This window comes from Gobius niger (assembly GCF_951799975.1).
Source record: "Gobius niger genome assembly, chromosome: 12".
NCBI classification, from domain to species: domain Eukaryota; kingdom Metazoa; phylum Chordata; class Actinopteri; order Gobiiformes; family Gobiidae; genus Gobius; species Gobius niger.
This window is the reverse complement of record NC_136863.1, coordinates 146,970-171,092: the sequence shown is the minus strand read 5'-3', so window position 1 is coordinate 171,092 and position 24,123 is coordinate 146,970. Positions and strand designations below refer to the sequence as shown.

Here is a 24,123-nt window from a genome sequence, read left to right as displayed (position 1 = left end):
GTCCTTCTCTGTAGGTTTAAAGTGTTTATCTCCTGGTCCTTCTCAGTAGGTGTAAAGTGTTTATCTCCTGGTCCTCTGTAGGTTTAAAGTGTTTATCTCCTGGTCCTTCTCTGTAGGTTTAAAGTGTTTATCTCCTGGTCCTTCTCAGTAGGTGTAAAGTGTTTATCTCCTGGTCCTCTGTAGGTTTAAAGCGTTTATCTCCTGGTCCTTCTCTGTAGGTTTAAGTGTTTATCTCCTGGTCCTTCTCTGTAGGTTTAAAGTGTTTATCTCCTGGTCCTTCTCAGTAGGTGTAAAGTGTTTATCTCCTGGTCCTTCTCTGTAGGTTTAAAGTGTTTATCTCCTGGTCCTTCTCAGTAGGTGTAAAGTGTTTATCTCCTGGTCCTCTGTAGGTTTAAAGTGTTTATCTCCTGGTCCTTCTCTGTAGGTTTAAAGTGTTTATCTCCTGGTCCTCAGTAGGTTTAAAGCGTTTATCTCCTGGTCCTTCTCTGTAGGTTTAAGTGTTTATCTCCTGGTCCTTCTCTGTAGGTTTAAAGTGTTTATCTCCTGGTCCTTCTCTGTAGGTTTAAAGTGTTTATCTCCTGGTCCTCAGTAGGTTTAAAGTGTTTATCTCCTGGTCCTTCTCTGTAGGTTTAAAGCGTTTATCTCCTGGTCCTTCTCTGTAGGTTTAAAGTGTTTATCTCCTGGTCCTCTGTAGGTTTAAAGTGTTTATCTCCTGGTCCTTCTCTGTAGGTTTAAAGTGTTTATCTCCTGGTCCTTCTCTGTAGGTTTAAAGTGTTTATCTCCTGGTCCTTCTCTGTAGGTTTAAAGTGTTTATCTCCTGGTCCTTCTCTGTAGGTTTAAAGCGTTTATCTCCTGGTCCTCTGTAGGTTTAAAGTGTTTATCTCCTGGTCCTTCTCTGTAGGTTTAAAGTGTTTATCTCCTGGTCCTTCTCTGTAGGTTTAAAGCGTTTATCTCCTGGTCCTTCTCTGTAGGTTTAAAGTGTTTATCTCCTGGTCCTTCTCTGTAGGTTCAAAGTGTTTATCTCCTGGTCCTCTGTAGGTTTAAAGCGTCTATCTCCTGGTCCTTCTCTGTAGGTTTAAAGTGTTTATCTCCTGGTCCTTCTCTGTAGGTTTAAAGCGTTTATCTCCTGGTCCTCAGTAGGTTTAAAGTGTATATCTCCTGGTCCTTCTCTGTAGGTTTAAAGTGTTTATCTCCTGGTCCTTCTCTGTAGGTTTAAAGTGTTTATCTCCTGGTCCTCAGTAGGTTTAAAGCGTTTATCTCCTGGTCCTTCTCTGTAGGTTTAAAGTGTTTATCTCCTGGTCCTCAGTAGGTTTAAAGTGTATATCTCCTGGTCCTTCTCTGTAGGTTTAAAGTGTTTATCTCCTGGTCCTTCTCTGTAGGTTTAAAGTGTTTATCTCCTGGTCCTCAGTAGGTTTAAAGCGTTTATCTCCTGGTCCTTCTCTGTAGGTTTAAAGTGTTTATCTCCTGGTCCTTCTCTGTAGGTTTAAAGTGTTTATCTCCTGGTCCTCAGTAGGTTTAAAGCGTTTATCTCCTGGTCCTTCTCTGTAGGTTTAAAGTGTTTATCTCCTGGTCCTCAGTAGGTTTAAAGTGTATATCTCCTGGTCCTTCTCTGTAGGTTTAAAGTGTTTATCTCCTGGTCCTTCTCTGTAGGTTTAAGTGTTTATCTCCTGGTCCTCTATAGGTTTAAAGTGTTTATCTCCTGGTCCTCAGTAGGTTTAAAGTGTTTATCTCCTGGTCCTTCTCTGTAGGTTTAAAGTGTTTATCTCCTGGTCCTTCTCTGTAGGTTTAAAGTGTTTATTTCCTGGTCCTTCTCTGTAGGTTTAAAGTGTTTATCTCCTGGTCCTTCTCTGTAGGTTTAAAGTGTTTATCTCCTGGTCCTTCTCTGTAGGTTTAAGTGTTTATCTCCTGGTCCTTCTCTGTAAGTTTAAAGGGTTTATTTCCTGGTCCTTCTCTGTAGGTTTAAAGTGTTTATCTCCTGGTCCTTCTCTGTAGGTTTAAAGTGTTTATCTCCTGGTCCTCAGTAGGTTTAAGTGTTTATCTCCTGGTCCTTCTCTGTAGGTTTAAAGTGTTTATTTCCTGGTCCTTCTCTGTAGGTTTAAAGTGTTTATCTCCTGGTCCTTCTCTGTAGGTTTAAAGTGTTTATTTCCTGGTCCTTCTCTGTAGGTTTAAAGTGTTTATCTCCTGGTCCTTCTCTGTAGGTTTAAAGTGTTTATTTCCTGGTCCTCTGTAGGTTTAAAGTGTTTATCTCCTGGTCCTTCTCTGTAGGTTTAAAGTGTTTATCTCCTGGTCCTTCTCTGTAGGTTTAAAGTGTTTATCTCCTGGTCCTTCTCTGTAGGTTTAAAGTGTTTATTTCCTGGTCCTCTGTAGGTTTAAAGTGTTTATCTCCTGGTCCTTCTCTGTAGGTTTAAAGCGTTTATCTCCTGGTCCTTCTCTGTAGGTTTAAAGTGTTTATCTCCTGGTCCTTCTCTGTAGGTTTAAAGTGTTTATCTCCTGGTCCTTCTCTGTAGGTTTAAAGTGTTTATCTCCTGGTCCTCTGTAGGTTTAAAGCGTTTATCTCCTGGTCCTTCTCTGTAGGTTTAAGTGTTTATCTCCTGGTCCTCTGTGGGTTTAAAGTGTTTATCTCCTGGTCCTTCTCTGTAGGTTTAAAGTGTTTATCTCCTGGTCCTTCTCTGTAGGTTTAAAGTGTTTATCTCCTGGTCCTCTGTGGGTTTAAAGTGTTTATCTCCTGGTCCTCTGTGGGTTTAAAGTGTTTATCTCCTGGTCCTTCTCTGTAGGTTTAAAGTGTTTATCTCCTGGTCCTTCTCTGTAGGTTTAAAGTGTTTATCTCCTGGTCCTCTGTGGGTTTAAAGTGTTTATCTCCTGGTCCTTCTCTGTAGGTTTAAAGTGTTTATCTCCTGGTCCTCAGTAGGTTTAAGTGTTTATCTCCTGGTCCTTCTCTGTAGGTTTAAAGTGTTTATTTCCTGGTCCTTCTCTGTAGGTTTAAAGTGTTTATCTCCTGGTCCTCAGTAGGTTTAAGTGTTTATCTCCTGGTCCTTCTCTGTAGGTTTAAAGTGTTTATTTCCTGGTCCTTCTCTGTAGGTTTAAAGTGTTTATCTCCTGGTCCTTCTCTGTAGGTTTAAAGTGTTTATTTCCTGGTCCTCAGTAGGTTTAAGTGTTTATCTCCTGGTCCTCTGTAGGTTTAAAGTGTTTATCTCCTGGTCCTTCTCTGTAGGTTTAAAGTGTTTATCTCCTGGTCCTTCTCTGTAGGTTTAAAGTGTTTATTTCCTGGTCCTCTGTAGGTTTAAAGTGTTTATCTCCTGGTCCTTCTCTGTAGGTTTAAAGCGTTTATCTCCTGGTCCTTCTCTGTAGGTTTAAAGTGTTTATCTCCTGGTCCTTCTCTGTAGGTTTAAAGTGTTTATCTCCTGGTCCTTCTCTGTAGGTTTAAAGTGTTTATCTCCTGGTCCTCTGTAGGTTTAAAGTGTTTGTCTCCTGGTCCTTCTCTGTAGGTTTAAAGTGTTTATCTCCTGGTCCTTCTCTGTAGGTTTAAAGCGTTTATCTCCTGGTCCTTCTCTGTAGGTTTAAAGTGTTTATCTCCTGGTCCTTCTCTGTAGGTTTAAAGTGTTTATCTCCTGGTCCTTCTCTGTAGGTTTAAAGTGTTTGTCTCCTGGTCCTTCTCTGTAGGTTTAAAGTGTTTATCTCCTGGTCCTTCTCTGCAGGTTTAAAGTGTTTATCTCCTGGTCCTCTGTGGGTTTAAACTGCTTGTCTTCTGGTCCTCCTCTGTAGGTTTAAAGTGTTTATCTTCTGGTCCTTCTCTGCAGGTGCACACATTTTACGAAGCCGTGGGTTATATGATCGGAGCTCAGACGGACCAGGCCGTTCAGGAACATCTCATCGAGAAGTACATGCTCCTGCCCAACCAAGTGTGGGACAGTATCATCCAGCAGGCCACCAAGGTGAGAACCTCTGAGGCTCCTCCACCACGTCGTTAACACCTGAGAGCCGTCCCTAACATGTGAGACCTGAGACCACCTCCTCTCTCTCCTCAGAACGTGGACATCCTGAAGGACGCTGAGACAGTGAAGCAGCTCGGCTCCATCCTGAAGACCAACGTTCGCGCCTGTAAAGCCGTTGGTCATCCCTTCGTCATCCAGCTCGGACGCATCTACCTGGACATGCTCAACGTTTACAAGTGCCTGAGCGAGAACATCTCAGCCGCCATCCAGACCAACGGTGAGGAGCATCTACACTCTCCTCACACACATCGCTGTTGTTTTCTGTCACTGATCTTCTGCTCAAAAGGGCGCCACCTGTAGGGCTAATGTTGTAGCGGCTCTGCTCCTGTGTTTAAGTCTCTCTGAGCGTCTCGTCTCTGTCTGTGCAGGTGAGATGGTGACGAAGCAGCCGCTGATCCGCAGCATGAGGACGGTCAAACGGGAGACGCTGAAGCTGATTTCCGGGTGGGTGAGCCGCTCCAACGATCCGCAGATGGTGAGAGCCAACGCCTCAGCGACTCATGTTCCTCTGAGCGTGACCTTTGTGTCCGTCTGGTGTTCCTCTGGTGTTCCTCTGGTGTTCCTCTCGAGTTCTTCTGAGCGTGACCTTTGTGTCCGTCTGGTGTTCCTCTCGTGTTCCTCTGGTGTTCCTCTCGTGTTCCTCTCGTGTTCTTCTGAGCGTGACCTTTATGTCCGTCTGGTGTTCCTCTGGTGTTCCTCTGGTGTTCCTCTCGTGTTCTTCTGAGCGTGACCTTTGGAGCTTCTGTGTGTCGGCCAACCACATAATGTCTGACCCGGGCAATCTGCTTTGTGGGGTGCCCCAGGGCTCTGTTCTAGGACCCCTCCTCTTTCTTCTATATATTCTTCCTCTCGGGCAGATCATCCAGCAGTTCAGTGACGTTGCCTGTCATTTATTTGCCGATGACCTCCAGCTATACTGTTCATTCAAACTGTCTGAAGTCCACAAACTGACTTCCCTCACAGACTGTCTGACACAGGTAAAGCAGTGGCTAAGCGACAACAGTCTTCAACTGAACTCTGACAAAACCGAGACACTTATCTTTGCCCCTGACGGTGACCTCCTCCCCGCCATCAAGCAACACTTAGGCAACTTGATGAGAATATGTCTCTTGAACATCATGTCAGGCAGTTGGTCAAAAACTGCAACTTCCATCTGCGTAACATGGCTAAACCCAGACCCATGGTGTCCAGAGAAGAACTGGAAATAATCATCCATGCGTTTGTGTCCTCGCGATTGGATTATTACTGAAACAGTCTCTTTACTTGCCTGAGCAAGAAACAGCTCGTCTGCAGTCAGTTCAAAACTCAGCTGCAAGACTTCTGACCAGGACAAACAGAAGAGCCCGGGACAAACAGAAGAGCCCAGGACAAGCAGAAGAGCCCAGGACAAACAGGAGAACCCAGGACAAACAGGAGAGCCCAGGACAAACAGGAGAGCCCAGGACAAACAGGAGAGCCCAGGACAAACAGGAGAGCCCAGGACAAACAGGAGAGCCCAGGACAAACAGGAGAGCCCAGGACAAACAGAAGAGCCCAGGACAAACAGGAGAACCCAGGACAAACAGGAGAGCCCAGGACAAACAGGAGAGCCCAGGACAAACAGGAGAGCCCAGGACAAACAGGAGAGCCCAGGACAAACAGGAGAACCCAGGACAAACAGGAGAGCCCACATCACGCCTGTGTTGAAGTCCTTGCACTGGCTCCTGTCAGTTTAAACTCTTGGTGCTGACCTTTCGAGCTCTACACGGTCAGGCTCCCACTTATACTGCGGACCTACTTAAACCCTAGAGTACGTCTCGGAACCTGAGGTCCTCTGGGCAGAACCTGTTGATGGTTCCACGGACACACTTTAAAACTCGGGGAGGCTGCTCCTTCAAAGCCGTCGCGCCCCGACTTTGGAATAAACTTCCTCTTGACTTGCGCTCATTGGAGTCAGCAGCTGCCTTCAAAAAGCACCTGAAAACCATCTGTTTGAGAAAGCATATGAGTCCGGCTGATGCAATACTGACACCACTTGTATAATGAATGCTGAATTTAGAATTTAGAATTATTGCAATGAGTATACTGTTTTAAAATTATGTTTTATCACTGTGAAGCGCTTTGTGACTCTGTGTCTGTGAAAGGCGCTATACAAATAAAGTTTACTTACTTACTTACTTACTTACTTTGTGCTGCAGGTAGGGGAGAACTTCGTGCCTCCGCTGCTGGACGCCGTGCTCATCGATTACCAGAGGAACGTCCCCGCGGCGCGAGAGCCCGAGGTCCTCAGCACCATGGCCACCATCGTCAACAAACTGGGAGGACACATCACGTCGGAAATACCGCAGATCTTTGACGCCGTGTTTGAGTGCACGCTCAACATGATCAACAAGGTACAGACGTGTGAAGCTTCCCTGTGTGTGAAACTATGCGTTAGCTTTATGTTCGCTTGATGTTAGCTTTACATCAGCTTCACGTTAGGTTGATGTTAATTTTACGTTAGCTTGACGTTAGCTTTACATCAGCTTTACATTAGCTTGACGTTAGCTTTACATTAGCTTCATGTTAGCTTTAGATTAGCTTCATGTTAGCTTTAGATTATCTTGACCTTAGTTTTACGTTAGCTTGACACTAGCTTGGCGTTAACTTGAAGTTAGCTTTACATTAGCTTCACATTAGCTTGACGTTAGCTTTACATTAGCTTCATGTTAGCTTTAGATTAGCTTCATGTTAGCTTTAGATTATCTTGACCTTAGTTTTACGTTAGCTTGACATTAGCTTGGCGTTAACTTGAAGTTAGCTTTACATTAGCTTCACATTAGCTTGACGTTAGCTTTACATTATCTTGACCTTAGCTTTACGTTAGCTTGACATTAGCTTAACGTTAGCTTTACATTATCTTGACCTTAGCTTTACGTTAGCTTGACATTAGCTTGCAGTTAACTTGAAGTCAGCTTTACAATAGCTTCACATTAGCTTGATGTTAGCTTTACGTTACCTTCACATTAGCTTGATGTTAGCTTTACACTAGCTTCACGTTAGCTTGATGTTAGCTTTACGTTACCTTCACATTAGCTTGATGTTAGCTTTACGTTACCTTCACATTAGCTTTACGTTACCTTCACATTAGCTTGATGTTAGCTTTACGTTACCTTCACATTAGCTTTACGTTACCTTCACATTAGCTTTACGTTACCTTTACATTAGCTTGACGTTAGCTTTAAATTATCTTGACCTTAGCTTTACGTTAGCTTGACATTAGCTTGCAGTTAACTTGAAGTTAGCTTTACAATAGCTTCACATTAGCTTGATGTTAGCTTTACATTAGCTTCACGTTAGCTTGATGTTAGCTTTACGTTACCTTCACATTAGCTTGATGTTAGCTTTACATTAGCTTCACATTAGCTTGATGTTAGCTTTACATTAGCTTCACATTAGCTTGATGTTAGCTTTACGTTACCTTCACATTAGCTTGATGTTAGATTTACGTTACCTTCACATTAGCTTGAAGTTAGCTTTACATTATCTGGACCTTAGCTTGAAGTTAGCTTGATGTTAGGAAACTGTGTTCTCTCTGCGTTCTCTCTGTGTTCTCTCTGTGTTCTCTCTGTGTTCTCTCTGTGTTCTCTCTGTGTTCTCTCTGTGTTCTCTCTGTGTTCTCTCTGCGTTCTCTCTGTGTTCTCTCTGTGTTCTCTCTGCGTTCTCTCTGTGTTCTCTCTGTGTTCTCTCTGCGTTCTCTCTGCTTTCTCTCTGTGTTCTCTCTGTGTTCTCTCTGTGTTCTCTCTGCGTTCTCTCTGTGTTCTCTCTGTGTTCTCTCTGTGTTCTCTCTGCGTTCTCTCTGTGTTCTCTCTGTGTTCTCTCTGTGTTCTCTCTGTGTTCTCTCTGTGTTCTCTCTGTGTTCTCTCTGCGTTCTCTCTGCTTTCTCTCTGTGTTCTCTCTGTGTTCTCTCTGTGTTCTCTCTGTGTTCTCTCTGTGTTCTCTCTGTGTTCTCTCTGTTCTCTCTCTGTGTTCTCTCTGCGTTCTCTCTGCTTTCTCTCTGTGTTCTCTCTGCGTTCTCTCTGTGTTCTCTCTGTGTTCTCTCTGCGTTCTCTCTGTGTTCTCTCTGTGTTCTCTCTGTGTTCTCTCTGTGTTCTCTCTCTGTGTTCTCTCTGCGTTCTCTCTGTGTTCTCTCTGTGTTCTCTCTGTGTTCTCTCTGTGTTCTCTCTGTGTTCTCTCTGTGTTCTCTCTGCGTTCTCTCTGTGTTCTCTCTGTGTTCTCTCTGTGTTCTCTCTGTGTTCTCTCTGCGTTCTCTCTGTGTTCTCTCTGCGTTCTCTCTCTGTTCTCTCTGCGTTCTCTCTGTGTTCTCTCTGTGTTCTCTCTGTGTTCTCTCTGCGTTCTCTCTGTGTTCTCTCTGCGTTCTCTCTGTGTTCTCTCTGCGTTCTCTCTCTGTTCTCTCTGCGTTCTCTCTGTGTTCTCTCTGTGTTCTCTCTGCGTTCTCTCTGTGTTCTCTCTGTGTTCTCTCTGTGTTCTCTCTGTGTTCTCTCTGCGTTCTCTCTGTGTTCTCTCTGTGTTCTCTCTGTGTTCTCTCTGCGTTCTCTCTGTGTTCTCTCTGCGTTCTCTCTCTGTGTTCTCTCTGCGTTCTCTCTGTGTTCTCTCTGTGTTCTCTCTGTGTTCTCTCTGTGTTCTCTCTGTGTTCTCTCTGTGTTCTCTCTGCGTTCTCTCTGTGTTCTCTCTGCGTTCTCTCTCTGTTCTCTCTGCGTTCTCTCTGTGTTCTCTCTGTGTTCTCTCTGCGTTCTCTCTGTGTTCTCTCTGTGTTCTCTCTGTGTTCTCTCTGTGTTCTCTCTGCGTTCTCTCTGTGTTCTCTCTGTGTTCTCTCTGTGTTCTCTCTGCGTTCTCTCTGTGTTCTCTCTGCGTTCTCTCTCTGTGTTCTCTCTGCGTTCTCTCTGTGTTCTCTCTGTGTTCTCTCTGTGTTCTCTCTGTGTTCTCTCTGTGTTCTCTCTGTGTTCTCTCTGCGTTCTCTCTGTGTTCTCTCTGTGTTCTCTCTGTGTTCTCTCTGTGTTCTCTCTGTGTTCTCTCTCTGTGTTCTCTCTGCGTTCTCTCTGTGTTCTCTCTGTGTTCTCTCTGTGTTCTCTCTGTGTTCTCTCTGTGTTCTCTCTGTGTTCTCTCTGCGTTCTCTCTGTGTTCTCTCTGCGTTCTCTCTGTGTTCTCTCTGTGTTCTCTCTGTGTTCTCTCTGTGTTCTCTCTGTGTTCTCTCTGTGTTCTCTCTCTGTGTTCTCTCTGCGTTCTCTCTGTGTTCTCTCTGTGTTCTCTCTGTGTTCTCTCTGTGTTCTCTCTGTGTTCTCTCTGTGTTCTCTCTGCGTTCTCTCTGTGTTCTCTCTCTGTGTTCTCTCTGCGTTCTCTCTGTGTTCTCTCTGCGTTCTCTCTGCGTTCTCTCTGTGTTCTCTCTGTGTTCTCTCTGTGTTCTCTCTGCGTTCTCTCTGCGTTCTCTCTGCGTTCTCTCTGCGTTCTCTCTGCGTTCTCTCTGCGTTCTCTCTGTGTTCTCTCTGTGTTCTCTCTGTGTTCTCTCTGCGTTCTCTCTGCGTTCTCTCTGCGTTCTCTCTGTGTTCTCTGTGTTCTCTCTGTGTTCTCTCTGTGTTCTCTCTGTGTTCTCTCTGTGTTCTCTCTGCGTTCTCTCTGCGTTCTCTCTGTGTTCTCTCTGTGTTCTCTCTGCGTTCTCTCTGCGTTCTCTCTGCGTTCTCTCTGCGTTCTCTCTGCGTTCTCTCTGCGTTCTCTCTGCGTTCTCTCTGCGTTCTCTCTGCGTTCTCTCTGCGTTCTCTCTGCGTTCTCTCTGCGTTCTCTCTGCGTTCTCTCTGTCTGAACTCTTTTTCCCACTCGTCTGTTTGTGGCAGAACTTCGAGGAGTTCCCGGAGCACAGGACGCACTTCTTCTACCTGCTGCAGGCCGTGAACTCCCACTGTTTCCCCGCGTTCCTCGCCATTCCCCCAGCGCAGTTCAAGCTGGTGCTGGACTCCATCATCTGGGCCTTCAAGCACACGATGAGGAACGTGGCGGACACCGGTGAGACCACGGCACACACTGTTCCTCTCTTTGAATCAAACATCTCCTGTGTCTCTCCTCAGGTCTGCAGATCTTTGTCCTGGTGTTAATAACGTCTCCTCTCTGTCCTCCTCAGGTCTGCAGATCTTTGTCCTGGTGTTAATAACATTGTCTCCTCTCTGTCCTCCTCAGGTCTGCAGATCTTTGTCCAGGTGTTAATAACGTTGTCTTCTCTCTGTCCTCCTCAGGTCTGCAGATCTTTGTCCTGGTGTTAATAACGTCGTCTCCTCTCTGTCCTCCTCAGGTCTGCAGATCTTTGTCCTGGTGTTAATAACGTTGTCTCCTCTCTGTCCTCCTCAGGTCTGCAGATCTTTGTCCTGGTGTTAATAACGTCGTCTCCTCTCTGTCCTCCTCAGGTCTGCAGATCTTTGTCCTGGTGTTAATAACGTTGTCTCCTCTCTGTCCTCCTCAGGTCTGCAGATCTTTGTCCAGGTGTTAATAACGTTGTCTCCTCTCTGTCCTCCTCAGGTCTGCAGATCTTTGTCCAGGTGTTAATAACGTTGTCTCCTCTCTGTCCTCCTCAGGTCTGCAGATCTTTGTCCTGGTGTTAATAACGTTGTCTTCTCTCTGTCCTCCTCAGGTCTGCAGATCTTTGTCCTGGTGTTAATGACGTTGTCTCCTCTCTGTCCTCCTCAGGTCTGCAGATCTTTGTCCAGGTGTTAATAACGTTGTCTCCTCTCTGTCCTCAGGTCTGCAGATCTTTGTCCTGGTGTTAATAACGTTGTCTCCTCTCTGTCCTCCTCAGGTCTGCAGATCTTTGTCCTGGTGTTAATAACGTTGTCTCCTCTCTGTCCTCAGGTCTGCAGATCTTTGTCCTGGTGTTAATAACGTCGTCTCCTCTCTGTCCTCAGGTCTGCAGATCTTTGTCCTGGTGTTAATAACGTTGTCTCCTCTCTGTCCTCCTCAGGTCTGCAGATCTTTGTCCTGGTGTTGATAACGTTGTCTCCTCTCTGTCCTCAGGTCTGCAGATCTTTGTCCTGGTGTTAATAACGTCGTCTCTTCTCTGTCCTCAGGTCTGCAGATCTTTGTCCAGGTGTTAATAACGTCTCCTCTCTGTCCTCCTCAGGTCTGCAGATCTTTGTCCTGGTGTTAATAACGTTGTCTCTCTGTCCTCCTCAGGTCTGCAGATCTTTGTCCTGGTGTTAATAACGTTGTCTCCTCTCTGTCCTCCTCAGGTCTGCAGATCTTTGTCCTGGTGTTAATAACGTTGTCTCCTCTCTGTCCTCCTCAGGTCTGCAGATCTTTGTCCTGGTGTTAATAACGTTGTCTTCTCTCTGTCCTCCTCAGGTCTGCAGATCTTTGTCCTGGTGTTAATAACGTTGTCTCCTCTCTGTCCTCCTCAGGTCTGCAGATCTTTGTCCTGGTGTTAATAACGTCTCCTCTCTGTCCTCCTCAGGTCTACAGATCTTTGTCCAGGTGTTAATAACGTTGTCTCCTCTCTGTCCTCCTCAGGTCTGCAGATCTTTGTCCAGGTGTTAATAACGTTGTCTCCTCTCTGTCCTCAGGTCTGCAGATCTTTGTCCTGGTGTTAATAACGTCTCCTCTCTGTCCTCCTCAGGTCTGCAGATCTTTGTCCTGGTGTTAATAACGTTGTCTCCTCTCTGTCCTCCTCAGGTCTACAGATCTTTGTCCTGGTGTTAATAACGTCTCCTCTCTGTCCTCCTCAGGTCTGCAGATCTTTGTCCTGGTGTTAATAACGTTGTCTCCTCTCTGTCCTCCTCAGGTCTGCAGATCTTTGTCCTGGTGTTAATAACGTTGTCTCCTCTCTGTCTCTCCTCAGGTCTGCAGATCTTTGTCCTGGTGTTAATAACGTTGTCTCCTCTCTGTCCTCCTCAGGTCTGCAGATCTTTGTCCTGGTGTTAATAACGTCGTCTCCTCTCTGTCCTCCTCAGGTCTGCAGATCTTTGTCCTGGTGTTAATAACGTTGTCTCCTCTCTGTCCTCCTCAGGTCTGCAGATCTTTGTCCTGGTGTTAATAACGTCGTCTCTCTGTCCTCAGGTCTGCAGATCTTTGTCCAGGTGTTAATAACGTCGTCTCCTCTCTGTCCTCCTCAGGTCTGCAGATCTTTGTCCTGGTGTTAATAACGTTGTCTCCTCTCTGTCCTCCTCAGGTCTGCAGATCTTTGTCCTGGTGTTAATAACGTCGTCTCCTCTCTGTCCTCAGGTCTGCAGATCTTTGTCCAGGTGTTAATAACGTCGTCTCCTCTCTGTCCTCCTCAGGTCTGCAGATCTTTGTCCAGGTGTTAATAACATTGTCTCCTCTCTGTCTCTCCTCAGGTCTGCAGATCTTTGTCCTGGTGTTAATAACGTTGTCTCCTCTCTGTCCTCCTCAGGTCTGCAGATCTTTGTCCTGGTGTTAATAACGTTGTCTCCTCTCTGTCCTCCTCAGGTCTGCAGATCTTTGTCCTGGTGTTAATAACGTCGTCTCCTCTCTGTCCTCCTCAGGTCTGCAGATCTTTGTCCTGGTGTTAATAACGTTGTCTCCTCTCTGTCCTCCTCAGGTCTGCAGATCTTTGTCCTGGTGTTAATAACGTTGTCTCCTCTCTGTCCTCCTCAGGTCTGCAGATCTTTGTCCAGGTGTTAATAACGTCGTCTCCTCTCTGTCCTCCTCAGGTCTGCAGATCTTTGTCCTGGTGTTAATAACGTTGTCTCCTCTCTGTCCTCCTCAGGTCTGCAGATCTTTGTCCTGGTGTTAATAACGTTGTCTCCTCTCTGTCCTCAGGTCTGCAGATCTTTGTCCTGGTGTTAATAACGTTGTCTCCTCTCTGTCCTCCTCAGGTCTGCAGATCTTTGTCCTGGTGTTAATAACGCCGTCTCCTCTCTGTCTCTCCTCAGGTCTGCAGATCTTTGTCCTGGTGTTAATAACGTTGTCTCCTCTCTGTCCTCCTCAGGTCTGCAGATCTTTGTCCTGGTGTTAATAACGTTGTCTCCTCTCTGTCCTCCTCAGGTCTGCAGATCTTTGTCCTGGTGTTAATAACGTTGTCTCCTCTCTGTCCTCCTCAGGTCTGCAGATCTTTGTCCTGGTGTTAATAACGTTGTCTTCTCTCTGTCCTCCTCAGGTCTGCAGATCTTGTACACGCTGCTGCAGAACGTGGCCCAGGAGGACTCAGCGGCTCAGAGCTTCTACCAGACGTACTTCTGCGATGTCCTGCAGCACATCTTCTCTGTGGTCACCGACACCTCGCACACGGCAGGTCGGCTCCTTTTCAGACAAACCTTTGCTCACAGACAAACTTCTCTCCAGGTTTTGGGCTTCCCGGGAACTTCAACGTTCAAAAGGAAAACGTTTGGGCAAAAAGTTTTGTATAATTTCAGCTGCTGTGGTTTTACCCGGACAGACTCCGGCAGCTCTAAAGGAAACAGAGTTCACTATTTAGAAACTGGGCCCAATAATGTTTGGAGCCGAGACTCTGGTGGAGACGATAGTGACGTGAAGAAGGAGTTTGTAGGGTCTGTGTTGACGACTCTCCTCGTTCTCCTTGTTGACAGTCCTCGTTCTCCTCATTGACAGTCCTCGTTCTCCTCGTTGACAGTCCTCGTTCTCCTCGTTGACAGTCCTCGTTCTCCTCATTGACAGTCTTCGTTCTCCTCGTTGACAGTCCTCGTTCTCCTCATTGACAGTCCTCGTTCTCCTCGTTGACAGTCCTCGTTCTCCTCGTTGACAGTCCTCGTTCTCCTTGTTGACAGTCCTCGTTCTCCTCGTTGACAGTCCTCGTTCTCCTCATTGACAGTCTTCGTTCTCCTCGTTGACAGTCCTCGTTCTCCTCATTGACAGTCCTCGTTCTCCTCATTGACAGTCCTCGTTCTCCTCATTGACAGTCCTCGTTCTCCTCGTTGACAGTCCTCGTTCTCCTTGTTGACAGTCCTCGTCCTCCTTGTTCTCCTCACTGACAGTCCTCGTTCTCCTCATTGACAGTCCTCGTTCTCCTCATTGACAGTCCTCGTTCTCCTCGTTGACAGTCCTCGTTCTCCTTGTTGACAGTCCTCGTTCTCCTCATTGATAGTCCTCGTTCTCCTTGTTGACAGTCCTCGTTCTCCTCATTGACAGTCCTCGTTCTCCTCATTGACAGTCCTCGTTCTCCTCATTGACAGTCCTCGTTCTCCTCGTCCTCCTCGTTGACAGTCCTCGTTCTCCTTGTTGACAGTCCTCGTTCTCCTTGTTGACAGTCCTCGTTCTCCTCGTTGACAGTCCTTGTTCTCCTCGTTGACAGTCCTCGTTCTCCTCATTGACAGTCCTCGTTCTCCTTGTTGACAGTCCTCGTTCTCCTTGTTGACAGTCCTCGTTCTCCTCATTGACAGTCCTCGTTCTCCTCGTTGACAGTCCTCGTTCTCCTCGTTGACAGTCCTCGTTCTCCTTGTTGACAGTCCTCGTTCTCCTCATTGACAGTCCTCGTTCTCCTCGTTGACAGTCCTCGTTCTCCTTGTTGACAGTCCTCGTTCTCCTCGTTGACAGTCCTCGTTCTCCTCATTGACAGTCCTCGTTCTCCTCGTTGACAGTCCTCGTTCTCCTTGTTGACAGTCCTCGTTCTCCTCATTGACAGTCCTCGTTCTCCTCGTTGACAGTCCTCGTTCTCCTCATTGACAGTCCTCGTTCTCCTCATTGACAGTCCTCGTTCTCCTCATTGACAGTCCTCGTTCTCCTCGTTGACAGTCCTCGTTCTCCTCGTTGACAGTCCTCGTTCTCCTCATTGACAGTCCTCGTTCTCCTCATTGACAGTCCTCGTTCTCCTCGTTGACAGTCCTCGTTCTCCTCGTTGACAGTCCTCGTTCTCCTCGTTGACAGTCCTCGTTCTCCTCATTGACAGTCCTCGTTCTCCTCGTTGACAGTCCTCGTTCTCCTCATTGACAGTCCTCGTTCTCCTCATTGACAGTCCTCGTTCTCCTCGTTGACAGTCCTCGTTCTCCTCGTTGACAGTCCTCGTTCTCCTCATTGACAGTCCTCGTCCTCATTGACAGTCCTCGTTCTCCTCGTTGACAGTCCTCGTTCTCCTCATTGACAGTCCTCGTTCTCCTCATTGACAGTCCTCGTTTTCCTCGTTGACAGTCCTTGTTCTCCTTGTTGACAGTCCTCGTTCTCCTTGTTGACAGTCCTCGTTCTCCTCGTTGACAGTCCTCGTTCTCCTCATTGACAGTCCTCGTTCTCCTTGTTGACAGTCCTCGTTCTCCTCATTGACAGTCCTCGTTCTCCTCGTTGACAGTCCTCGTTCTCCTCGTTGACAGTCCTCGTTCTCCTTGTTGACAGTCCTTGTTCTCCTTGTTGACAGTCGTTGTTCTCCTCGTTGACAGTCCTCGTTCTCCTCGTTGACAGTCCTCGTTCTCCTCGTTGACAGTCCTCGTTCTCCTTGTTGACAGTCCTTGTTCTCCTCGTTGACAGTCCTCGTTCTCCTCGTTGACAGTCCTCGTTCTCCTCGTTGACAGTCCTCGTTCTCCTCGTTGACAGTCCTCGTTCTCCTTGTTGACAGTCCTTGTTCTCCTCGTTGACAGTCCTCGTTCTCCTCGTTGACAGTCCTCGTTCTCCTCGTTGACAGTCCTCGTTCTCCTTGTTGACAGTCCTCGTTCTCCTCGTTGACAGTCCTCGTTCTCCTCGTTGACAGTCCTCGTTCTCCTCGTTGACAGTCCTCGTTCTCCTCATTGACAGTCCTCGTTCTCCTCATTGACAGTCCTCGTTCTCCTCATTGACAGTCCTCGTTCTCCTCGTTGACAGTCCTCGTTCTCCTCGTTGACAGTCCTCGTTCTCCTCGTTGACAGTCCTCGTTCTCCTCGTTGACAGTCCTCGTTCTCCTCATTGACAGTCCTCGTTCTCCTCATTGACAGTCCTCGTTCTCCTCATTGACAGTCCTCGTTCTCCTCGTTGACAGTCCTCGTTCTCCTCGTTGACAGTCCTCGTTCTCCTCGTTGACAGTCCTCGTTCTCCTCGTTGACAGTCCTCGTTCTCCTCGTTGACAGTCCTCGTTCTCCTGATTGACTGTCTTCGTTCTCCTCGTTGACAGTCCTCGTTCTCCTCGTTGTCAGTCCTCGTTCTCCTTGTTGACAGTCCTCGTTCTCCTTGTTGACGGTCCTCGTTCTCCTCGTTGACAGTCCTCGTTCTCCTCGTTGACAGTCCTCGTTCTCCTCGTTGACAGTCCTCGTTCTCCTCGTTGACAGTCCTCGTTCTCCTCGTTGACAGTCCTCGTTCTCCTCGTTGACAGTCCTCGTTCTCCTCGTTGACAGTCCTCGTTCTCCTTGTTGACAGTCCTCGTTCTCCTTGTTGACAGTCCTCGTTCTCCTCGTTGACAGTCCTCGTTCTCCTCATTGACAGTCCTCGTTCTCCTCATTGACAGTCCTCGTTCTCCTCGTTGACAGTCCTCGTTCTCCTCGTTGACAGTCCTCGTTCTCCTCATTGACAGTCCTCGTTGACAGTCCTCGTTCTCCTCGTTGACAGTCCTCGTTCTCCTCGTTGACAGTCCTCGTTCTCCTCGTTGACAGTCCTCGTTCTCCTCATTGACAGTCCTCGTTCTCCTCGTTGACAGTCCTCGTTCTCCTCATTGACAGTCCTCGTTCTCCTCGTTGACAGTCCTCGTTCTCCTCATTGACAGTCCTCGTTCTCCTCATTGACAGTCCTCGTTCTCCTCGTTGACAGTCCTCGTTCTCCTCGTTGACAGTCCTCGTTCTCCTCATTGACAGTCCTCGTTCTCCTCGTTGACAGTCCTCGTTCTCCTCGTTGACAGTCCTCGTTCTCCTCATTGACAGTCCTCGTTCTCCTCGTTGACAGTCCTCGTTCTCCTTTTTGACAGTCCTCGTTCTCCTCGTTGACAGTCCTCGTTCTCCTCATTGACAGTCCTCGTTCTCCTTGTTGACAGTCCTCGTTCTCCTCGTTGACAGTCCTCGTTCTCCTCGTTGACAGTCCTCGTTCTCCTTTTTGACAGTCCTCGTTCTCCTCGTTGACAGTCCTCGTTCTCCTCATTGACAGTCCTCGTTCTCCTTGTTGACAGTCCTCGTTCTCCTCATTGACAGTCCTCGTTCTCCTCATTGACAGTCCTCGTTCTCCTCGTTGACAGTCCTCGTTCTCCTCATTGACAGTCCTCGTTCTCCTTGTTGACAGTCCTCGTTCTCCTCGTTGACAGTCCTCGTTCTCCTTGTTGACAGTCCTCGTTCTCCTCATTGACAGTCCTCGTTCTCCTTGTTGACAGTCCTCGTTCTCCTCATTGACAGTCCTCGTTCTCCTCATTGACAGTCCTCGTTCTCCTTGTTGACAGTCCTCGTTCTCCTCATTGACAGTCCTCGTTCTCCTCGTTGACAGTCCTCGTTCTCCTCGTTGACAGTCCTCGTTCTCCTCATTGACAGTCCTCGTTCTCCTCATTGACAGTCCTCGTTCTCCTCATTGACAGTCCTCGTTCTCCTCGTTGACAGTCCTCGTTCTCCTCGTTGACAGTCCTCGTTCTCCTCGTTGACAGTCCTCGTTCTCCTCGTTGACAGTCCTCGTTCTCCTCATTGACAGTCCTCGTCCTCCTCGTTGACAGTCCTCGTTCTCCTCGTTGACAGTCCTCGTTCTCCTCATTGACAGTCCTCGTTCTCCTCATTGACAGTCCTCGTTCTCCTCATTGACAGTCCTCGTTCTCCTCGTTGACAGTCCTCGTTCTCCTCGTTGACAGTCCTCGTTCTCCTCGTTGACAGTCCTCGTTCTCCTCGTTGACAGTCCTCGTTCTCCTCATTGACAGTCCTCGTTCTCCTCGTTGACAGTCCTCGTTCTCCTCGTTGACAGTCCTCGTTCTCCTCGTTGACAGTCCTCGTTCTCCTCGTTGACAGTCCTCGTTCTCCTCGTTGACAGTCCTCGTTCTCCTCGTTGACAGTCCTCGTTCTCCTCGTTGACAGTCCTCGTTCTCCTCATTGACTGTCTTCGTTCTCCTCGTTGACAGTCCTCGTTCTCCTCGTTGTCAGTCCTCGTTCTCCTTGTTGACAGTCCTCGTTCTCCTTGTTGACGGTCCTCGTTCTCCTCGTTGACAGTCCTCGTTCTCCTCGTTGACAGTCCTCGTTCTCCTCGTTGACAGTCCTCGTTCTCCTCGTTGACAGTCCTCGTTCTCCTCGTTGACAGTCCTCGTTCTCCTCGTTGACAGTCCTCGTTCTCCTCGTTGACAGTCCTCGTTCTCCTTGTTGACAGTCCTCGTTCTCCTTGTTGACAGTCCTCGTTCTCCTCGTTGACAGTCCTCGTTCTCCTCATTGACAGTCCTCGTTCTCCTCATTGACAGTCCTCGTTCTCCTCGTTGACAGTCCTCGTTCTCCTCGTTGACAGTCCTCGTTCTCCTCATTGACAGTCCTCGTTGACAGTCCTCGTTCTCCTCGTTGACAGTCCTCGTTCTCCTCGTTGACAGTCCTCGTTCTCCTCGTTGACAGTCCTCGTTCTCCTCATTGACAGTCCTCGTTCTCCTCGTTGACAGTCCTCGTTCTCCTCATTGACAGTCCTCGTTCTCCTCGTTGACAGTCCTCGTTCTCCTCATTGACAGTCCTCGTTCTCCTCATTGACAGTCCTCGTTCTCCTCGTTGACAGTCCTCGTTCTCCTCGTTGACAGTCCTCGTTCTCCTCATTGACAGTCCTCGTTCTCCTCGTTGACAGTCCTCGTTCTCCTCGTTGACAGTCCTCGTTCTCCTCATTGACAGTCCTCGTTCTCCTCGTTGACAGTCCTCGTTCTCCTTTTTGACAGTCCTCGTTCTCCTCGTTGACAGTCCTCGTTCTCCTCATTGACAGTCCTCGTTCTCCTTGTTGACAGTCCTCGTTCTCCTCGTTGACAGTCCTCGTTCTCCTCGTTGACAGTCCTCGTTCTCCTTTTTGACAGTCCTCGTTCTCCTCGTTGACAGTCCTCGTTCTCCTCATTGACAGTCCTCGTTCTCCTTGTTGACAGTCCTCGTTCTCCTCATTGACAGTCCTCGTTCTCCTCATTGACAGTCCTCGTTCTCCTCGTTGACAGTCCTCGTTCTCCTCATTGACAGTCCTCGTTCTCCTTGTTGACAGTCCTCGTTCTCCTCGTTGACAGTCCTCGTTCTCCTCGTTGACAGTCCTCGTTCTCCTCGTTGACAGTCCTCGTTCTCCTCATTGACAGTCCTCGTTCTCCTTGTTGACAGTCCTCGTTCTCCTCATTGACAGTCCTCGTTCTCCTCGTTGACAGTCCTCGTTCTCCTCGTTGACAGTCCTCGTTCTCCTCATTGACAGTCCTCGTTCTCCTCGTTGACAGTCCTCGTTCTCCTCGTTGACAGTCCTCGTTCTCGTCATTGACAGTCCTCGTTCTCCTCATTGACAGTCCTCGTTCTCCTCATTGACAGTCCTCGTTCTCCTCGTTGACAGTCCTCGTTCTCCTCATTGACAGTCCTCGTTCTCCTCGTTGACAGTCCTCGTTCTCCTCGTTGACAGTCCTCGTTCTCCTCATTGACAGTCCTCGTTCTCCTCGTTGACAGTCCTCGTTCTCCTCATTGACAGTCCTCGTTCTCCTCATTGACAGTCCTCGTTCTCCTCATTGACAGTCCTCGTTCCCCTCATTGACAGTCCTCGTTCTCCTCGTTGATAGTCCTCGTTCTCCTCGTTGACAGTCCTCGTTCTCCTCGTTGACAGTCCTCGTTCTCCTCGTTGACAGTTCTCGTTCTCCTCATTGACAGTCCTCGTTCTCCTTGTTGACAGTCCTCGTTCTCCTCATTGACAGTCCTCGTTCTCCTTGTTGACAGTCCTCGTTCTCCTCATTGACAGTCCTCGTTCTCCTCATTGACAGTCCTCGTTCTCCTTGTTGACAGTCCTCGTTCTCCTCATTGACAGTCCTTGTTCTCCTCGTTGACAGTCCTCGTTCTCCTCGTTGACAGTCCTCGTTCTCCTCATTGACAGTCCTCGTTCTCCTCATTGACAGTCCTCGTTCTCCTCGTTGACAGTCCTCGTTCTCCTCATTAACAGTCCTTGTTCTCCTCGTTGACAGTCCTCGTTCTCCTCGTTGACAGTCCTCGTTCTCCTCGTTGACAGTCCTCGTTCTCCTCGTTGACAGTCCTCGTTCTCCTCATTGACAGTCCTCGTTCTCCTCATTGACAGTCCTCGTTCTCCTCGTTGACAGTCCTCGTTCTCCTCGTTGACAGTCCTCGTTCTCCTCATTGACAGTCCTTGTTCTCCTCGTTGACAGTCCTCGTTCTCCTCGTTGACAGTCCTCGTTCTCCTCGTTGACAGTCCTCGTTCTCCTCATTGACAGTCCTCGTTCTCCTCATTGACAGTCCTCGTTCTCCTCGTTGACAGTCCTCGTTCTCCTCGTTGACAGTCCTCGTTCTCCTCATTGACAGTCCTCGTTCTCCTCATTGACAGTCCTCGTTCTCCTCGTTGACAGTCCTCGTTCTCCTCATTGACAGTCCTCGTTCTCCTCGTTGACAGTCCTCGTTCTCCTTGTTGACAGTCCTCGTTCTCCTCGTTGACAGTCCTCGTTCTCCTTGTTGACAATCCTTGTTCTCCTTGTTGACAGTCCTCGTTCTCCTCGTTGACAGTCCTCGTTCTCCTCGTTGACAGTCCTCGTTCTCCTCGTTGACAGTCCTCGTTCTCCTCGTTGACAGTCCTCGTTCTCCTCGTTGACAGTCCTCGTTCTCCTCGTTGACAGTCCTCGTTCTCCTCGTTGACAGTCCTCGTTCTCCTCGTTGACAGTCCTCGTTCTCCTCGTTGACAGTCCTCGTTCTCCTCATTGACAGTCCTCGTTCTCCTCGTTGACAGTCCTCGTTCTCCTCGTTGACAGTCCTCGTTCTCCTCGTTGACAGTCCTCGTTCTCCTCGTTGACAGTCCTCGTTCTCCTCGTTGACAGTCCTCGTTCTCCTCGTTGACAGTCCTCGTTCTCCTTGTTGACAGTCCTCGTTCTCCTTGTTGACGGTCCTCGTTCTCCTCGTTGACAGTCCTCGTTCTCCTCGTTGACAGTCCTCGTTCTCCTCGTTGACAGTCCTCGTTCTCCTCGTTGACAGTCCTCGTTCTCCTCGTTGACAGTCCTCGTTCTCCTCGTTGACAGTCCTCGTTCTCCTTGTTGACAGTCCTCGTTCTCCTTGTTGACAGTCCTCGTTCTCCTCGTTGACAGTCCTCGTTCTCCTCGTTGACAGTCCTCGTTCTCCTCATTGACAGTCCTCGTTCTCCTCATTGACAGTCCTCGTTCTCCTTGTTGACAGTCCTCGTCCTCCTTGTTGACAGTCCTCGTTCTCCTCGTTGACAGTCCTCGTTCTCCTCGTTGACAGTCCTCGTTCTCCTCGTTGACAGTCCTCGTTCTCCTCGTTGACAGTCCTCGTTCTCCTCATTGACAGTCCTCGTTCTCCTCGTTGACAGTCCTCGTTCTCCTCGTTGACAGTCCTCGTTCTCCTCATTGACAGTCCTCGTTGACAGTCCTCGTTCTCCTCGTTGACAGTCCTCGTTCTCCTCGTTGACAGTCCTCGTTCTCCTCGTTGACAGTCCTCGTTCTCCTCATTGACAGTCCTCGTTCTCCTCGTTGACAGTCCTCGTTCTCCTCATTGACAGTCCTCGTTCTCCTCGTTGACAGTCCTCGTTCTCCTCATTGACAGTCCTCGTTCTCCTCATTGACAGTCCTCGTTCTCCTCGTTGACAGTCCTCGTTCTCCTCGTTGACAGTCCTCGTTCTCCTCATTGACAGTCCTCGTTCTCCTCGTTGACAGTCCTCGTTCTCCTCGTTGACAGTCCTCGTTCTCCTCATTGACAGTCCTCGTTCTCCTCGTTGACAGTCCTCGTTCTCCTTTTTGACAGTCCTCGTTCTCCTCGTTGACAGTCCTCGTTCTCCTCATTGACAGTCCTCGTTCTCCTTGTTGACAGTCCTCGTTCTCCTCGTTGACAGTCCTCGTTCTCCTCGTTGACAGTCCTCGTTCTCCTTTTTGACAGTCCTCGTTCTCCTCGTTGACAGTCCTCGTTCTCCTCATTGACAGTCCTCGTTCTCCTTGTTGACAGTCCTCGTTCTCCTCATTGACAGTCCTCGTTCTCCTCATTGACAGTCCTCGTTCTCCTCGTTGACAGTCCTCGTTCTCCTCATTGACAGTCCTCGTTCTCCTTGTTGACAGTCCTCGTTCTCCTCGTTGACAGTCCTCGTTCTCCTCGTTGACAGTCCTCGTTCTCCTCGTTGACAGTCCTCGTTCTCCTCATTGACAGTCCTCGTTCTCCTTGTTGACAGTCCTCGTTCTCCTCATTGACAGTCCTCGTTCTCCTCGTTGACAGTCCTCGTTCTCCTCATTGACAGTCCTCGTTCTCCTCATTGACAGTCCTCGTTCTCCTTTTTGACAGTCCTCGTTCTCCTCGTTGACAGTCCTCGTTCTCCTCGTTGACAGTCCTCGTTCTCCTCATTGACAGTCCTCGTTCTCCTCGTTGACAGTCCTCGTTCTCCTCGTTGACAGTCCTCGTTCTCCTCATTGACAGTCCTCGTTCTCCTCGTTGACAGTCCTCGTTCTCCTCGTTGACAGTCCTCGTTCTCCTCGTTGACAGTCCTCGTTCTCCTCGTTGACAGTCCTCGTTCTCCTCGTTGACAGTCCTCGTTCTCCTCATTGACAGTCCTCGTTCTCCTCGTTGACAGTCCTCGTTCTCCTCGTTGACAGTCCTCGTTCTCCTCGTTGACAGTCCTCGTTCTCCTCGTTGACAGTCCTCGTTCTCCTCGTTGACAGTCCTCGTTCTCCTCGTTGACAGTCCTCGTTCTCCTCGTTGACAGTCCTCGTTCTCCTCATTGACAGTCCTCGTTCTCCTCATTGACAGTCCTCGTTCTCCTTTTTGACAGTCCTCGTTCTCCTCGTTGACAGTCCTCGTTCTCCTCGTTGACAGTCCTCGTTCTCCTCGTTGACAGTCCTCGTTCTCCTCGTTGACAGTCCTCGTTCTCCTCGTTGACAGTCCTCGTTCTCCTCATTGACAGTCCTCGTTCTCCTCATTGACAGTCCTCGTTCTCCTTTTTGACAGTCCTCGTTCTCCTCGTTGACAGTCCTCGTTCTCCTCATTGACAGTCCTCGTTCTCCTCGTTGACAGTCCTCGTTCTCCTCATTGACAGTCCTCGTTCTCCTCGTTGACAGTCCTCGTTCTCCTCGTTGACAGTCCTCGTTCTCCTCATTGACAGTCCTCGTTCTCCTCGTTGACAGTCCTCGTTCTCCTCGTTGACAGTCCTCGTTCTCGTCATTGACAGTCCTCGTTCTCCTCATTGACAGTCCTCGTTCTCCTCATTGACAGTCCTCGTTCTCCTCGTTGACAGTCCTCGTTCTCCTCGTTGACAGTCCTCGTTCTCCTCGTTGATAGTCCTCGTTCTCCTCATTGACAGTCCTCGTTCTCCTCATTGACAGTCCTCGTTCTCCTCATTGACAGTCCTCGTTCCCCTCATTGACAGTCCTCGTTCTCCTCGTTGATAGTCCTCGTTCTCCTCGTTGACAGTCCTCGTTCTCCTCGTTGACAGTCCTCGTTCTCCTCGTTGACAGTCCTCGTTCTCCTCGTTGACAGTCCTCGTTCCCCTTGTTGACAGTCCTCGTTCTCCTCATTGACAGTCCTCGTTCTCCTCATTGACAGTCCTCGTTCCCCTTGTTGACAGTCCTCGTTCTCCTCATTGACAGTCCTCGTTCTCCTCATTGACAGTCCTCGTTCTCCTCATTGACAGTCCTCGTTCTCCTTGTTGACAGTCCTCGTTCTCCTCATTGACAGTCCTCGTTCTCCTCATTGACAGTCCTCGTTCTCCTCCTTGACAGTCCTCGTTCTCCTTGTTGACAGTCCTCGTTCTCCTCGTTGACAGTCCTCGTTCTCCTCGTTGACAGTCCTCATTCACGGTTCTGGTCGTCGACGGTTCTCCTCGTCCTCCTGGTTCTCCTCCTCCTCCTGGTTCTCCTCATTGACGGTTCTCCTCGTTCACGGTTCTCCTTGTTGACGGTCCTCGTTCTCCTCATTGACAGTCCTCGTTCTCCTCATTGACAGTGCTCCTCGTTCTCCTCGTCCTCCTGGTTCTCCTCATTGACGGTTCTCCTCGTCCTCCTGGTTCTCCTCGTTGACGGTTCTCCTCGTTCTCCTCAGTGACAGTCCTCCTGGTTCTCCTCATTGACAGTCCTCGTTCTACTCGTCCTCCTTGTTCTCCTCGTTGACGGTTC

At 48.8% G+C, this 24,123-nt stretch overlaps 1 protein-coding gene across 2 annotated transcripts in view; it reads left to right on the top strand.

The window, feature by feature from the left end:
• xpo1b (exportin 1 b) overlaps positions 1 to 24,123 on the top strand; it is a 68,946-nt gene that overhangs the window by 32,601 nt on the left and 12,222 nt on the right. For both annotated transcript variants that reach the window (XM_079567056.1, XM_079567055.1), the window contains exons 17-22: positions 3,798 to 3,932; positions 4,026 to 4,209; positions 4,361 to 4,467; positions 6,170 to 6,364; positions 9,839 to 10,007; positions 13,105 to 13,239. In XM_079567056.1, coding sequence (XP_079423182.1) covers positions 3,798 to 3,932; positions 4,026 to 4,209; positions 4,361 to 4,467; positions 6,170 to 6,364; positions 9,839 to 10,007; positions 13,105 to 13,239 — 925 coding nt within the window. The remainder of the gene's footprint in view (positions 1 to 3,797; positions 3,933 to 4,025; positions 4,210 to 4,360; positions 4,468 to 6,169; positions 6,365 to 9,838; positions 10,008 to 13,104; positions 13,240 to 24,123) is intronic.